General features: G+C 47.4%; 1 protein-coding gene across 1 annotated transcript in view; it reads right to left on the reverse strand.

Moving 5' to 3' along the window:
• The window catches only part of gtf3c2 (general transcription factor IIIC, polypeptide 2, beta), a 152404-nt gene that overhangs the window by 55322 nt on the left and 80499 nt on the right, over positions 1-16583 (reverse strand). The window contains 1 exon segment of the mRNA XM_038801041.1: positions 3213-3357. Within this exon segment, the coding sequence (XP_038656969.1) occupies positions 3213-3357 (145 nt within the window).

Here is a 16583-nt window from a genome sequence, read left to right on the forward strand (position 1 = left end):
TCAATTCTACCCACACAGACTCCACATCATCCGACCCTATGTCGTTTAGAATGACCGAATGCACATGAAAGACACCAAGCAATTTTTAAAGAGAAACACCATTCTTGACAGGGTGGGGGACACGGAAGAACAAGTGCTGTCAATATAAATTCTCTTTTGATGAATAATGTCCCGAGTCTAGGTTCACATAGAAAGAACAGAAAATTACATATAACCATTCAAAAAGGATAACATCAAGGAGTGTATGGTAACAATAGAGTGTTTGACTCCCATCATTGGAGATGACTGGACAAATAACAAGCAAACTCCAGCAACATTAAAGAAATGCTATAATAACTTAACACAAAGTAGATGAGCCTGTAAAATATTTGAGATTTATTTTCTCTTCAAGTTTGCTTTGAAGTGAGGATTATGGACCACAATTCAGAGGCAGATTGTTATCACAATCTGAAAAAGTAGGATATTATAAACTGCAGCTGTGTTGGTGAGAAACATACATAATGAGTGCTGAAGAGGAGAAAAAGGAATCAATCTGCAATTTGCTTTTTTGGTGCTGTCACTGCAGTATTTGGCTCAGTAAGTGACAATTCTACCAAATGCTATTCATAAGTGCGATGCAACATATGGGAGGAAAATATGAGAAAATGGTTTTAAATAATGCTTCTTTTCACAGACCTGGAATTTGCATATTGCTATGTAAACATTGGCAATGAATTTGCTACCTAAGCTGCTGAGTGGTTTCCAGTATTTTCTATTTTTATTTTGGATTTCAAACATCCGGAATATTTTGTCTTTGCCAATTAACTTGTTTTGTTGGCTTTTGGAACTCATTTTCAAAAATAACATTTGAAATACACAAAGATTTTTGTTTTGAATTCAATTTATATCATGTATGTCAGCTACGGAAATTCTAAACTTCTTTTTCTGATGGGTATACATTTCCTTCATGCTGTACTTCATTTGGGTGTGCCACATGCAAAATAAAGCTCTCTCTCTGCTCCCCCATTTTGTATTTAATCCTTATTATACTTAATCTACCACAATTGGACTGTCTCTGTCAAGGAAATATTGTATAGCACCTGTCCAACTATTGAAGCAGAAAGATCTTGTTAATGTACTCTGACATATTGTTGCCATATAGTAACATAGTGCGAAGGTAACCTTAATTTGCAGTGCCAAGTCTGATGCAGCTTCAAAGCTACACTATTGATCAGTGTGCTTTCAGAGAGGAGGAAGGGGAAACACAAAAGCGACAGAGAGAGCAGCAATTCTTATCCATCTTTACACCTTTGACTCAGAACAACGTTGCATGGGTCTAGTTATTGGCCCAGAAGACCAGCAAGGAAATGGATTTCACAGTGTTTTGTCCCAATATATTCTGAACTTCAAACTAGTTGTTATATTTTTAAAAACTGACCACCAAAGGCTACAAAAAGATCGCCACCTAAGATCACCCAATTTCTCTTGTGCATTGAAACTAATCCTGCCTCAAAAGGCACATTCCAAATTGAATGGGTCATTCAGATACAAAGACACAGACCGTCTACCACACAGGATATATTATGGATCTAACCGCCTACCTTATTTGGAAAAGGACATTGGGCGAGATTCTCCGCAAATGCGGAGAATCGTAAAGGCTGCCGTGGGACAGGCCGTGACCCACGGCAGCCTTCACGGCCACTTCCGGGGCCGATTCTCCCTCCCGGGCGGGGCTAGGAGCGCGGCCCGTGCGTCAAGGCCGCACGTCAAGCGTCACGGCGGCTGACGCGGCCGATGACGTCAGCCGCGCATGCGCAGTTGCCGTCTTTCTCCTCAAGACGTGGCGGCTTGATCTTGCCGGGCGGCGGAGGGGAAAGAGTGTGTCTGTTTTGGACGCTGGCCTGACGATCGGTGGGCACCGATCGCGGGCCTGTCCCCTCCCGAGCACAGTCGTGGTGCTCCCGTGCCAATCGGGCCTCTAGATGCCCCATACGGGCATCTGGCGCCCATTTTGCGACGGCAGCAAGCAGGTGTGCTTGCTGCCGTGGTGAAACGGGCGTGAAGGCCCGGCCGCTCGGCCTCGGAGAATCGGTGCTCGCCATAAAAAACGGCGAGCGGCAATTCGTGGCGTGGGTCAGGCGTGGGGGAGAATAGCGGGAGGGCGTGAAAAATGTCAGGAGGCCCTCCCGCTATTCTCCCACCAGGCGTGGGGGGGCGGAGAAATGCGCCCATTGGCCTTAAAAATGGTCACATGATGAGAAACCAAAGCTTTCTGTTTGCTTTTAAATTAACAGCAAGATGATTTTCTGCAAAGACAGAAAGCCATTGAACCAGCTGCATCTGAGCAGCCAAGGTAATAAATAAGCCAAGGAGGTGGACACCTCCAACCTGTTCCAACTTGAAGTTAATCTGAGAACCAACCTAGGGGCTGGTTTAGCTCACTGAGCTAAACTGCTTTTAAAGCAGACCAAGCAGGCCAGCAGCACGGTTCGATTCACGTACCAGCCTCCCCGGACAGGCGCCGGAATGTGGCGACTAGGGGCTTTTCACAGTAACTTCATTGAAGCCTACTCGTGACAATAAGCGATTTTCATTTCATTTTCATTTCAACCTCCTGGATATTCGATTACAGGAAACCTCTCAGTTTACTGAGAATCGTCTGCTTTACAAGATCTTTGCTTCAACTATAAAGCATAACTCATCCAGGAAACTACAGGCCTGCTATAGAAGAGACTGAGACAATCATAAATTGTAGCATCTTAATCTGTATCTAATCATTGTGTATATGGGTCAGGGTGTGCAAGTCCAGTGAGTGAAACATTGTACTTTAGATGTACGGGGAAAGTGTATAACAAGAAATAACCTGCATGTTTAAATCAAACTCGCAGAGTGTATTGCTGGGTCTATTTAAATTGGGACTATCACTCTGAGGCTAACCTACATCTTTCACATGCAAGCGCATTGATCATTGACAACACAACCCCCCACAAATTCTGTCTGTGATAATAGGAACAGGAGTAAGTCATGTAGCCCTTCAAGCCTGTTCCACTATTTAATAAGTTTATGGCCAATCTGCAATTTAACTCATATACCTTTGCCCCCATTTCGCTTGAAACCTTTGGATAATGCAGAAATATATATAGAAGCCTACTTGCGATAATAAGCGATTATTATTATTCTAATGCCTGTTTCAACAGGATTGAATTTGTTTTCTCACATTCTTAGTTTCCTACCTGTGGGCTTTACTCCAAACAATGGCTTTGACAGCATGGTCATGTGCAACAAAGGAATGGAAAGGATAGACTTTCAAAGTTCCATCTCCTTGTTGGACTCGCAACAATAATGATGTTGTATTCAGATTCCAGAGAGCAACAGTACCTAATTTAAAACAAATAAAGAAAAACATTGTTTTATATATTCTAAAACATGAGAAGTGCAAATTTTACATGCCTCTTAAAAAAATTCATTCATGGAATGTTGGCATCACAGTCTACATCAGCATTTATTGTCATCCCTAATTGTCCTTGAGAAGGTGGTGATGAGCTTACATTCCTGAACTGCTGCAGACCATGTGTTGCTGTTAGGATGAGATAGCGGATGAGGGTGAATGAGATAGGGGAGAGGATGGATGAGATAGAGGAGAGGGTGGATGAGGGAGAGGAGAGGGTGGATGAGGTAGAGGAGAGGGTGGATGAGGTAGAGAAGAGGGTGGATGAGATAGAGGAGAGGTGGATAAGGTAGAGAGGGTGGATGAGATACAGGAGAGGGTGGATGAGGTCGAGGAGAGGATGGATGAGGTCGAGGAGAGGATGGATGAGGTCGGGGAGAGGGTGGATGAGGGAGAGGAGAGGGTGGATGAGGTAGAGGAGAGGGTGCATGAGGTAGAGAAGAGGGTGGATGAGATAGAGGAGAGGTGGATAAGGTAGAGAGGGTGGATGAGATACAGGAGAGGGTGGATGAGGTCGAGGAGAGGATGGATGAGGTAGAGAAGAGGGTGGATGAGATAGAGGAGAGGTGGATAAGGTAGAGAGGGTGGATGAGATACAGGAGAGGGTGGATGAGGTCGAGGAGAGGATGGAAGAGGTCGAGGAGAGGATGGATGAGGTCGGGGAGAGGGTGGATGAGGTAGAGGAGAGGGTGGATGAGGTAGAGGAGAGGGTGGATGAGATAGAGGAGAGGTTGGATATGGTCGTGGAGAGGGTAGATGAGGCAGAGGAGTGGGTGGATGAGATAGAGAGGGTGGATATGGTCGTGGAGAGGGTAGATGAGATAGAGGAGAGGATGGATGAGACAGAGAGGGTGAATGAGATAGAGGAGAGGGTGGATGAAATAGAGGAGAGGGTAGATGAGATAGAGGAGAGGGTGGATGAGATAGAGGAGAGGTTGGATATGGTCGTGGAGAGGGTAGATGAGGCAGAGGAGTGAGTGGATGAGATAGAGAGGGTGGATATGGTCGTGGAGAGGGTAGATGAGATAGAGGAGAGGATGGATGAGACAGAGAGGGTGAATGAGATAGAGGAGAGGGTGGATGAAATAGAGGAGAGGGTAGATGAGATAGAGGAGAGGGTGGATGAGATAGAGGAGAGGGTGGATGAGGTCGAGCAGAGCGTGGATGAGGCAGAGGAGAAGGTCAAAAATAGATCCTTGGGTTACTCCAGAGTTAATGATGCAGATCAAAATGGCAGGTTTTCCTCTCTAAATGGGCATTAGTGGATGAGTTGGGTTATTGCAGCAATCTGAAAACTTTGCGGTCATTTTTACTGATACTAGCCTCTAATTTCCAGATTTTCTTTTGGCTGAATTCAAGTAATAGTGGAGCTTGAACTCATATTCTCTGGATTATCAGCCCAGTAATACAATTATCATACTGTATATTTTAAATTTCAGTTGGTGAAAAGGATTCTGATTTTAGCACTGCTGGTTTAGACTGAAAGGAAGACAATTACACAGAAACATAGAATTGAAAACTGGCCCAGTTTGTGTTGGTCCTCCAGATTAGTCAAAAAAAAAGGCTGCCAATAAGTGCAGCACGGTAGCATGGTGGTTAGCATAAATGCTTCACAGCTCCAGGGTCCCAGGTTCGATTCCCGGCTGGGTCACTGTCTGTGTGGAGTCTGCACATCCTCCCCGTGTGTGCGTGGGTTTCCTCCGGGTGCTCCGGTTTCCTCCCACAGTCCAAAGATGTGCGGGTTAGGTGGATTGGCCAGGCTAAATTGCCCTTAGTGTCCTAAAAAAATAAGGTTAATGGGGGTTGTTGGGTTACTGGTATAGGTATACGTGGGCTTGAGTAGGGTGATCATTGCTCAGCACAACATCGAGGGCCGAAGGGCCTGTTCTGTGCTGTACTGTTCTAATTCCTCCACCACCACTGGCGCACAGTAGCAGCAGTATGTGCCATCTATGTAGTAACTCATCAAGCCTCCTTGGACTGCACCTTCCAAACATGTAACCAGTACCATCTAGAATGGCAAGAGCAATAGGATACATGCGAACACCACCACCTGGAGGTTCTCCTCCAAGTCACTCACCATCCTGACTTAGAAATCTATCACTGCTCCTTCAATGTTGTTGGGTCAAATCCTGGAACTCCCTCCTTAACAGCACTGTGAGTGTATCTCACCACATGGACTGCAGCGATTCTCAAGGGCAATTAGGGATGGGCAATAAATTTGGGCTGGCCAACAATGTTGAAATCCTATGAATGAATGAATAAAAATAAAACTAATTGCTACCCATTAACCCATGATGAAAATGTGGGAATGTTAAAGTGAGATCGCGATTGGGCTTGACTGTGGCATCCCTAAAGCTGAACAGACACCATAGACATGCAGGTCTGAAGTCACACACGGTTTGGTTATTTTATTGAATTGCATCTTTACTCATAGAATACATAGAACATACATACAGTGCAGAAGGAGGCCATTCGGCCCATCGAGTCTGCAGCGACCCACTTAAGCCCTCACTTCCACCCTATCCCCATAACCCAATAACCCCTCCTAACCTTTTTGGTCACTAAGGGCAATTTAGCATGTCCAATCCACCTGACCTACATGTCTTTGGACTGTGAGTGGAAACCGGAGCACCGGGAGGAAACCCACGCAGACACGGGGAGAACGTGCAGACTCCGCATAGACAGTGACCCAGTGGAGAATCGAACCTGGGACCCTGGCGCTGTGAAGCCACAGTGCTAGCCACTTGTGCTACCGTGCTGCCCCTATCGTAGCACGAGTTACTTCTCTCAGGAGGAGATGAGTAAGAGAATGATGAAACTTCTGAAAAAAAGCACAATCACAGAATTTTCCAGTGCAGGAAGTGGCAATTTGGAGCTTTGAGCCTGTCCAGCTCTCTAAGTTACATATCCCTGGTCTTTAATCACACCTCTTTATAGGGTAAATGCAAGGTAATTAGGGGAGGCAGTGGTGCTGTGGTATTGTTGCTGGACTCGTAATCCAGAGACCCAGGGTATTGCTCTGGGGATCCGGGTTCGAATCCCACTAAGCCTTATATCATAGGGCAGCACAGGAGCACAGTGGCTAACACTGTGCCTTCATGGCATCAGGGTCCCAGGTTCGATTCCCCGCTGGATCACTGCCTGTGTGGAGTATGCACGTACTCCCTGTGTCTGCGTGGGTTTCCTCCGGGTGCTCCGGTTTCTTCCCACAGTCCAAAGACGTGCAGATTAGGTGGATTGGCCATGCTAAATTGCCTTTAGTGTCCAAAAAGGTTCGTAGGGATTATTGGGTTACGGGGATAGGGTAGAAGTGAGGGCTTAAGTGGGTCGGTGCAGGGTTGATGGGCCAAATGGCCTCCTTTTGCACTGTATGTTCTATGTTCTATAACGTTAGTCGAATAGTTGTGTGAAAAGGTAATTGATTTTCACAATACACCTTTGTATTAAAGTTTCAGTTCAGTGTAGACAATGAGAAGTGCAGAGAATGTAGCTGGCTGCTTCAGTTTTGGAACGTTTATATAAGGAACACTTCGTTCAAACAACTATTTCCAAGAGGGGTTTAGGTCCGGCAAACACAATATTATGTGGTTTGATTATCTCTATGGATATGAAAAAAAAATATTTTCCACCCTTGGGTGGGCATAAATGACAGCAGGCCGGAAAATCCAATGTGTGTCCCAAAACAGCTGCCCTGGCACTTCCACTGCCAGAGGGCAGGGCCCAGGGAAGGTTCCTTTGGGGGGGCGGTCAGAGTTGGGGCCAGGGTTCCCTGGGAGGAGGAGGGAGTGTGCCTGGGGGAAGGATCCTTTTTATTAGATTGGCCCCCCTTACCAACTGCATATTGTGAGACCTGCCTTCAGCTTCATCCCCCCCCCCCCCCCCCCCCCCCCCCCCCCAAATTGTTTACAAATTCAGTGGGAAAATCCAGCAGCACAGCCAGTGGGCTGCACGCTGCTTTTCCTGCATGAGACAACACTTCTGAAAAATAAACAGAAGTTTCCACCCATAGCAATAAGCTTATATAATAACCTTCTATGGCACAAACAGCTACAATGCTGTTCAAATTATGTATTGCTTTGTTCATGGGTTGTGGGCATTGTTGGCGATTGCAACATTTAATGACCATCCCCAATTTCACTAGAGAAGGTGGAGGTATAAGGGGCGGAATTCTCCGCAATGGCGTCGGAGATCGCTCCTCGCCCGCTATTCTCCACCCCCCCCACCCCCCCCCCCCCCGGGAAAGGGGGGGGGGGGGGGGCTAGGAGCGGCGTTTCGTGAGACTCGCATCAAGGCGGTGCGCCGATAATGACGCGGCCGGCGGCGCCTTAGTGACGTCAGCCACGCATGCGCAGGTTGGCCGGCGGCAACCGGCACATGCGCGTTTGCCGTCTTCCCCTCCGCTGCCCCGCAAGACGTAGCGGCTTGATCTTGTGGGGCGGCGGAGGGGAAAGAGTGTGTCTCTTAGAGACGGCGGCCCGATGATCGGTGGGCCAGTCCCCTCCCGAGCACGGCCGTGGTGCTCGATCACCTCTCCGCCCCCCACAGGCCCCAAACTTACCTTTTGCGCTATGTTCACGCCGGCAGTGACCAGGTGTGGTTGCCGCGGGCGTGAACAGGTCGGGAATGGCAGGCCCGTGAAAAACGGCGATCCGCGATTCTCTGAGCGGCGTGTTGCAAAACACGACACGTCATTTTGCGGGGGGGCGGGAGAATCACGGGGGGTGTCAGAGCGGCCCTCCCGCGATTCTCCCACCCGGCCTGGGGAGCGGAGAATCGCGCCCAAGATTTTGATAATTCTACTAATTTTGAGCATTTGTTGTTAGTCTGTAAAACCTATGGGGCGAGATTCTCCCAAAACGGGAGAAATCGTAAAGCTGCCGTAAAACCCGGGCGGGTTTTACGGCAGCGCGCCCCTTCCCGACCGGGGACCGATTCTGGTCCCCGGTCGGGGCTAGCAGCCCGACGCCGTAGGCTCCGGCAAGACGGGCTTAACGAAAATCGTTAAGCCCGCTTGCCGGAATTAGCGCCGGCTGACGCGTCATATGACGTCAGCCGCGCATGCGCAGTTTGGAAGACTCCAACCCGCGCATGCGCGGGTGACGTCATCGCGGTTTTGCGCAAAACCCGCGCATGCGCGAGCCGGGTTGCCCCTCAGCCGCCCCGCGAATGGATACTGCGGGGCGGCGGAAGGACAAGTAGTGCGCGGGCATCGGGCCCGCGATCGGTGCCCACCGATCGCGGGCCCATGGCACCCTTGGCACGGCCGTAATCGGTGCCATGGTTATTAATAGCGAGTTTGTGACGCCGTTTTTACGAACGGCAAGACCAGGTGTGTTTGCCGTTCGTAAAAACGGCGGAAAGGGCTGGGACTTCGGCCCATCTAACAGCTGAGAATCGCTGCCGGCCGTAAAAAAACGGCGGCAGCGATTCGGGTCGGGACTTCGGCGGGGGGGCGGGAGAATAGCGGGAGGGCGGCAAAAATGTCGGGAAGGCCCTCCCGCTATTCTCCCACCCGTCGTGGGGGGCGGAGAATTTCGCCCATGGATTTTATTCCTTAACCACTTTCTAAATGGTTCAGTTTGAATTTCTGCTAGTTGGGATTCTTTACAGGAAGGCTGCTGTTTGTGACAAATAGACATTGTATTCTTTTATGACTTAAATGCCGAAGTCAGATTCTGTTTGGAGAAATGGCTAAAAGCAGCCTGTCATTAGAATGACACGTTATCTTTAAACAAACCATTCATTGGTTTCATTAATTTGTACCAGAAGGTCACCTTTATTTTCTGATAGCATGGTATGAAGTGTTATTGGCAAGACTTTGTTTGTAACTGCACTGTATCTGAAGGAAATGTATCATTTGTTTTCAGTGGAACATAAACTCTGAGGGACCCAGAGGAAAAAGATGAACGCTTGTCTTTAGTCTATATGGTTCTAGTTACAGAGGTGGGGTGATACGAGCTGGCTTGCACCCTACAACTAATGGTGAATTTAGACTATATCAAAATAAGGGAGGCGGAATAACGAGACTGGGGGATAAAAGTTGGAACATCTTAATCCTTGTTGGCACAATGATACCTTGGCTTCCAGGGTATGACTCTTCTGGACACAGGTCAACATCACTTCGAAGACAGAGAAGAGAAGGACACTGTATGTTCTGGCAATACCCAAAACCTCAATGGTCTTGAGAGATGAGTGACTCCTGTTGTCTTAACTCCTTCGTGTTAAGTATACGTAAAATCTTGCTTGATAAATTCTACTTGATTCATAAATGGTTGTTACTTGTACCTCGTAAGTCAAGCACAACTGAGGACCCTAGTGTTAGAAATTAAGAATTAAGAATTCAATTAGGTGGGACAGGTCATAGGTTTGGAAGATGCTATTGACGTAGCCTTGGCAAGTTGCGGCAGTGCATCTTGGAGATGTGATGTGGAGATGCCGGCGTTGGACTGGGGTGAGCACAGTAAGAAGTCTTACAACACCAGGTTAAAGTCCAACAGGATTGTTTCAAACACGAGCTTTCGGCGCACTGCTCCATCCTCAGGTGAATGAAGAGATATGTTCCAGAAACATTTATATAGACAAAGTCAAAGATGCCAGACAATGCCTGGAATGCGAGCATTTGCGGGTTATCAAATCTTTACAGATCCAGAGATAGGGGTAATCCCAGGTTAAAGAGGTGTGAATTATCTCAAACCAGGACAGTTGATAGGATTTTGCAAGTCCAGGCCAGATGGTGGGGGGTGAATATAATGCGACATGAATCCAAGATCCCGGTTGAGGCCCCACTCATGTGTGCGGAACTTGGCTATAAGTTTCTGCTCGGCAATTCTGCGTTGTCACGTGTCCTGAAGACCGCCTTGGAGACCGTTTACCCGGAGATTAGAGGCTGAATGCCCTTGACTGCTGAAGTGTTCCCCGACTGGAAGGGAACATTTCTGCCTGGTGATTGTCGCGCGATGCCCGTTCATTCATTGTCGCAGCGTCTGCATGGTCTCGCCAATGTACCACGCTTCGGGACATCCTTTCCTGCAGCGTATGAGGTAGACAAGATTGGCCGAGTCGCACAAGTATATACCGCGTACCTGGTGGGTGGTGTCCTCACGTGTAATGGTGATATCCATGTCGATGATCTGGCACGTCTTGCAGAGATTGCCCTGGCAGGGTTGTGTGGTGTTGTGGTCGCTGTTCTGAAGGCTGGGTACTTTGCTGCAAACAATGGTTTGTTTGAGGTTGCGCGGTTGTCTGAAGGCAAGTAGTGGGGTGTGGGGATGACCTTGGCAAGATGTTCATCTTCATCGATGATGTGTTGAAGGCTGTGAAGAAGATGTCGTAGTTTCTCCACTCCAGGAAAGTACTGGACGACGAAGGGTACTCTGTCAGTTGTGTCCCGTGTTTGTCTTCTGAGGAGGTTGGTGCGGTTTTTTGCTGTGGCACGTTGGAACTGTCGATCAATGAGTCGAGCGCCATATCCCGTTCGTACGAGGGCATCTTTCAGCATCTGTAGATGTCTGTTACGCTCCTCCTCGTCTGAGCAGATCCTGTGTATGCGGAGGGCTTGTCCATAGGGGATGGCTTCTTTAATGTGTTTAGGGTGAAAGCTGGAGAAGTGGAGCATCGTGAGGTTATCTGTGGGCTTGCGGTAAAGTGAAGTGCTGAGGTGACCGTCCTTGATGGAGATGAGTGTGTCCAAGAATGCAACTGATTTTGGAGAGTAGTCCATGGTGAGTCTGATGGTGGGATGGAACTTATTGATGTCATCGTGTAGTCGTTTCAGTGATTCTTCGCCGTGGGTCGAAAGGAAAAAAATGTCATTGATGTATCTGGTGTATAACGTCAGTTGAAAGTCCTGTGCGGTGAGGAAGTCTTGTTCAAACTTGTGCATGAAGATGTTGGCATATTGAGGTGCGAATTTGGTCCCCATGGCTGTTCCGTGCGTCTGGATGAAGAATTTGTTGTCGAAGGTGAAGACGTTGTGATCTAGAATGAAGCGGATGAGTTGCAGAATTGCGTCTGGAGATTGGCTGTTGTCGGTGTTGAGGACTGAGGCTGTTGCAGCAATGCCGTCGTCATGGGGGATGCTGGTGTAGAGTGCCGAGACGTCCATTGTAACGAGGAATGTTCCTGGTTCAACTGGTCCATGGGTGCTGAGTTTCTGTAGGAAGTCCGACGTGTCACGACAGAAGCTGGGCGTACCTCGTCTGATGGGTTTCAAGATGCCCTCGATGTGGCCAGAGAGGTTCTCACACAGGGTCCCATTCCCTGAAACGATAGGACGGCCTGGTGTGTTGGCCTTGTGTATTTTCGGGAGGCAGTAGAGATCTCCAATGCGGGGATTACGTGGGAATGAGTGCATATAGGGTGCTCTGAAGGTCTGGATCCAAGGTCTTGATCAGTCTGTTGAGTTGGCGGATGTGTTCCTTGGTTGGATCTGCGGGTAATTGTCTGTCGTGTTCCTAGTTGTTGAGTTGTCGGTATACTACTTTGCAGTAGTCCGTTCTGTTCAGTATGACGGTGGCCCCTCCTTTGTCTGCTGGTTTGATGACGATGTTGCTGTTGGTCTTGAGAGCGCGGATGGCGTTGCATTGTGCTTGGTGACGTTCGGGGCTGTCTTGTGAATGAGACTGATGAATCTGGCATTGACACGACTCCTGACGGCTTGAGCATGCATGTCGAGTCTAGGGCAGCGGCCTTCCGGAGGGGTCCAATTCGACTCTTTCCTTTTCGGTTGCCGTACCGTAGATCTCTCGGTCTGCTGTTCCAGTTCGTTGGTCATCTCTTTGGGTTCGCTGTCGGCTTCCTGGGGTCTGTGGAAGAATTCCCGGAGCCTCATTCGCCTGATTAATTCCTCTGCGTCTGCTGAGAGACTGATGGGGTCCATTGTGGTGGTGGTGCAGAAATTGAGTCGTCTGCTGGTACCCTCCTTCTGGTACAAATCAATTAAACCATCTTCTAGATGGTACAGGCTGCTACTTTGTACCAGCGGTGGAAGGGGTGAATTTTTAAGGTTCTGAATGGGGTGGCCATCAAGCTGGTTGGTTTGACTTGAGATCGTGTTGAGCTTTTTGAGTGTTCTTGGAACTGCAATCATCCTGGCAAGCATGGAGTATTCATCACACTTTCATCACACACACGCCTGATTTGTCTTGCAGATGGTAAACAATTTTTAGGAAGTCAGAAATCCCAGCCTCTAACTGTTTCTGTAGACACCACACAGACTGCAGCAGTTCAAGAAAGCAGCTCACCACCACCTTCTCAAGGGTAATTAGGCATGGGTAACAAATTCTGGCCCTGTCAGCAAAGCCCACATCCAGTAAAAATACATTTTTTTAAATGTGGCTGGTTTTGTTAAGTTCCTGGCCACTGATAACCTCCTGGATGCTAATAGTGGAGGATTCAGTGATGGTAAAGCCATTAATTGTTAAGGTGAGATAGTTAGATTATCTCTTGCTGGAAATAGTCTTTGTCTGGAAATTGCATGGCACGAATAGTATTTGCCACTTATCAGTTCAAATCTAACTGTTGTCCAGGTCTTGCTGAAAGCGGACATTGATCACTTCAGTAACTGAGGAGTTGTAAAAACTACTGAAAACAATGTTGGAGCGAAGGTCATTGATAAAGCAGCTAAATATATCTGCATCTAGGGCACTACCCCGAGGAACCTCTGCAGTATTGTACTGGGGCTGAGATGATCGGTCTGCAACATTCACAACCATCTTCCTTTGTGCTAGGTTTGACTCCAACAGTGGAGAGTTTTTGCCCGGATTTTTACTAGGGCACCCTTGATTAAATGTTGCCTTGATATAAAGGGCAGTCATTCTCACCTCGCCTCTGGGATTTTGCTCTTATGCCCATGTTCGGGCTTTGGTTGCAATAAGGTCTTGAGCAGTGATCTGGGTGGCACCCAAACTGAGCTTCGAAGGTAAGTTTGTTGGCGAGCAAGCATCACTTCATAGCACTGTTACAACGCCACTTTGCTGATGATCAGGAGTAGATTGATGAGGCAATAATTGGCATACCAGGAAATTTTCCACTGTACTGGAACAGCGTGACTCTGGGCTTGTTTAGTTCTGCTGCACTTCTTCAGCACTGTTAGGATCCACTGTTTTCTGAATCCAGTGTGTTCAACCATTTCTTGATATCATGTTGAGTGGATCAAACTGGCGAATAGTTGGTATCTGTGATGCAGGGACTGTCAGGAGGATGCTGGGCTAGGATGGCTCTGGCTGAAGATGGTTGCAAATGCTCCAACTTTTGCACAAATGTTGGGCTCTGCCATCATTCAAGATGGGGATGTTCACAGAGCCTCCTTTTTCTGTCAGTTGCTTAATTGTTCATCAACATTTACACTAGGTGTGGCAGAGCTTTCATCTGATTCATTGGTCACAGGATCGCTTAGCTTTGTCTCATTGCATGCATCTTCTGTTTAGAACATAGAACGATACAGTGCAGTACAGGCCCTTCGGCCCACGATGTTGCACCGACATGGGAAGTCAAAAACTAAAGGCCATCTAACCTACACTATGCCATTATCATCCATATGCTTATCCAATAAACTTTTAAATGCCCTCAATGTTGGCGAGTTCACTACTGTTGCAGGTAGGGCATTCCACGGCCTCACCACTCTTTGCGTAAAAAACCTACCTCTGACCTCTGTCCTATATCTATTACCCCTCAATTTAAGGCTATGTCCCCTCGTGCTAGCCACCTCCATCCTCGGGAGAAGGCTCTCACTGTCCACCCTATCTCACCCTCTGATCATTTTGTATGCCTCTATTAAGTCACCTCTTAACCTTCTTCTCTCTAACGAAAACAACCTCAAGTCCATCAGCCTTTCCTCATAAGATTTTCCCTCCATACCAGGCAACATCCTGGTAAATCTCCTCTGCACCCGTTCCAAAGCTTCCACGTCCTTCCTATAATGAGGCGACCAGAACTGTACGCAATACTCCAAATGCAGCCGTACCAGAGTTTTGTACAGCTGTAACATGACCTCACGGCTCCGGAACTCAATCCCTCTACCAATAAAGGCCAACACACCATAGGCCTTCTTCACAACCCTATCAACCTGGGTGGCAACTTTCAGGGATCTATGTACATGGACACCGAGATCCCTCTGCTCATCCACACTGCTAAGAATTTTACCATTAGCCAAATATTCCGCATTCCTGTTATTCTTTCCAAAGTGAATCACCTCACACTTCTCTACATTAAACTCCATTTGCCACCTCTCAGCCCAGCTCTGCAGCTTATCTATGTCCCTCTGTAACCTGCAACATCCTTCCATACTGTCTACAACTCCGCCGACTTTAGTGTCGTCTGCAAATTTACTCACCCAACCTTCTGTGCCCTCCTCTAGGTCATTTATAAAAATGACAAACAGCAACGGCCCCAGAACAGATCCTTGTGGTACGCCACTCGTAACTGAACTCCATTCTGAACATTTGCCATCAACCACCACCCTCTGTCTTCTTTCAACTACCCAATTTCTGATCCACATCTCTAAATCACCCTCAATCCCCAGCCTCCGTATTTTCTGCAATAGACGACCATGGGGAACCTGATCAAACGCTTTACTGAAATCCATATACACCACATCAACTGCTCTACCCTCGTCTACCTGTTCAGTCACCTTCTCAAAGAACTCGATAAGGTTTGTGAGGCATGACCTACCCTTCACAAAACAATGCTGACTATCCCTAATCATATTATTCCTATCTAGTTTAGTATGTATATAATCCTGTCTTGTAGCTTCATCAGGTTGGTACCTCATTTTAGTAATGCTGGGTGCTGCCACTGGCCTGTTCTTCTACACTCCTCATTGAGTCAGAGTTGGCCCCTCATTTGATGGGAATTGTAGAGAGGGGAATGTGCCAGGCCGTATGTTTAATGATTATGTTTAAGTACAGTTCTGATGGCCCATATTTCCTCATGAATGTCCAGTTTTGAGCTGCTAGATCTGTTTTGAATCTATCCCATTTAGTACATTGGTGTGCCACACAATACATTGGATGGTTTCCTTCATGTGAAGACAAGACTTTGTACCCACAGGAATTCCGACTGGTACTGTTATGGATAAATGTATTTGCAACAGGTAAATTAGTGAGGATGAGGTTGAGTTATTCCCTCTTGTTAGTTCTCTCACCACTTAGTGGAGACCGAGACTGACAGATATGTCCTTCAGGACTTGGCCAACTCAGTCAGTATTGGTGGCACTGAGTTACTCTTGGTGGTGGACTCTCAATGCTTCTTGCAAGTGGTGTTCAACATGGAGGATTATTGATTCACAGTTGAGGGGAGAGGTGGCAGGTGATATTAAGCAGGAGGTTACTTGTTCACACTTGACCCGATGCAAAAAGACTTCATGGCATTCAATGTCAATGTTGAGGACTCCCAGGGCCACTTTCCCCCCACCATAAACCACTGTGCTAACAACTCTGATGGATCTGTCCCTCTAGTGGAACAGGATATTCTGAAGGAAGATTAATAATAATCTTTATTAGTGTCACAAGTGGGTTTATATTAACACTGCAATGAAGTTACTCTGAAAATCCCCTAGTCGCCACATTCCGTGCCTATTTGGGTACACAGAGGGAGAATTCAGAATGTCAAATTCACCTAACAAGCACATCTTTCAGGACTTGTGGGAGGAAACTGGAGCACCTGGAGGAAACCCAGACAGACACGGGGAGAATGTGCAGACCCTGCACAGACAGTGATCCAAGCCGGGAATTGAACCTGGGACCCTGGCGCTGTGAAGCAACACTGCTAACCAGTGTGAAGGAGCTGCCCCAATTTTGGCAGGTCCCTAGATATTAAAGTAGTGAACTTCCTTGGTTGACTGGGCAGGGTGTGCCTTTGCCATTTCCAGTGCACAGGTTTGTCTTATTTGACTTTTCTGTAGTGGTTTGCTGCAATTGAGTGGCTTGCTAGGCCATTTCAGAGGGGAGTTAAGAGTCCATCACATTGTTGTGTGTGTGGAGTCATATATAGGCCAGACCAGGCAAGGTTATTTCCTTCTCTAAAAGGCATGATGACAATTACACTGTACAATTTAGAGGTTAGTTTAGTGGTCTGATCAGGCAATAGCTTAAAATATATTCATGAACATTATTCTATTGCTTGACGTAAATTCACAAACAATTACAGAATTGGA

The sequence above is a fragment of the Scyliorhinus canicula genome, chromosome 6 (genome assembly GCF_902713615.1).
Source record: "Scyliorhinus canicula chromosome 6, sScyCan1.1, whole genome shotgun sequence".
Taxonomy (NCBI): domain Eukaryota; kingdom Metazoa; phylum Chordata; class Chondrichthyes; order Carcharhiniformes; family Scyliorhinidae; genus Scyliorhinus; species Scyliorhinus canicula.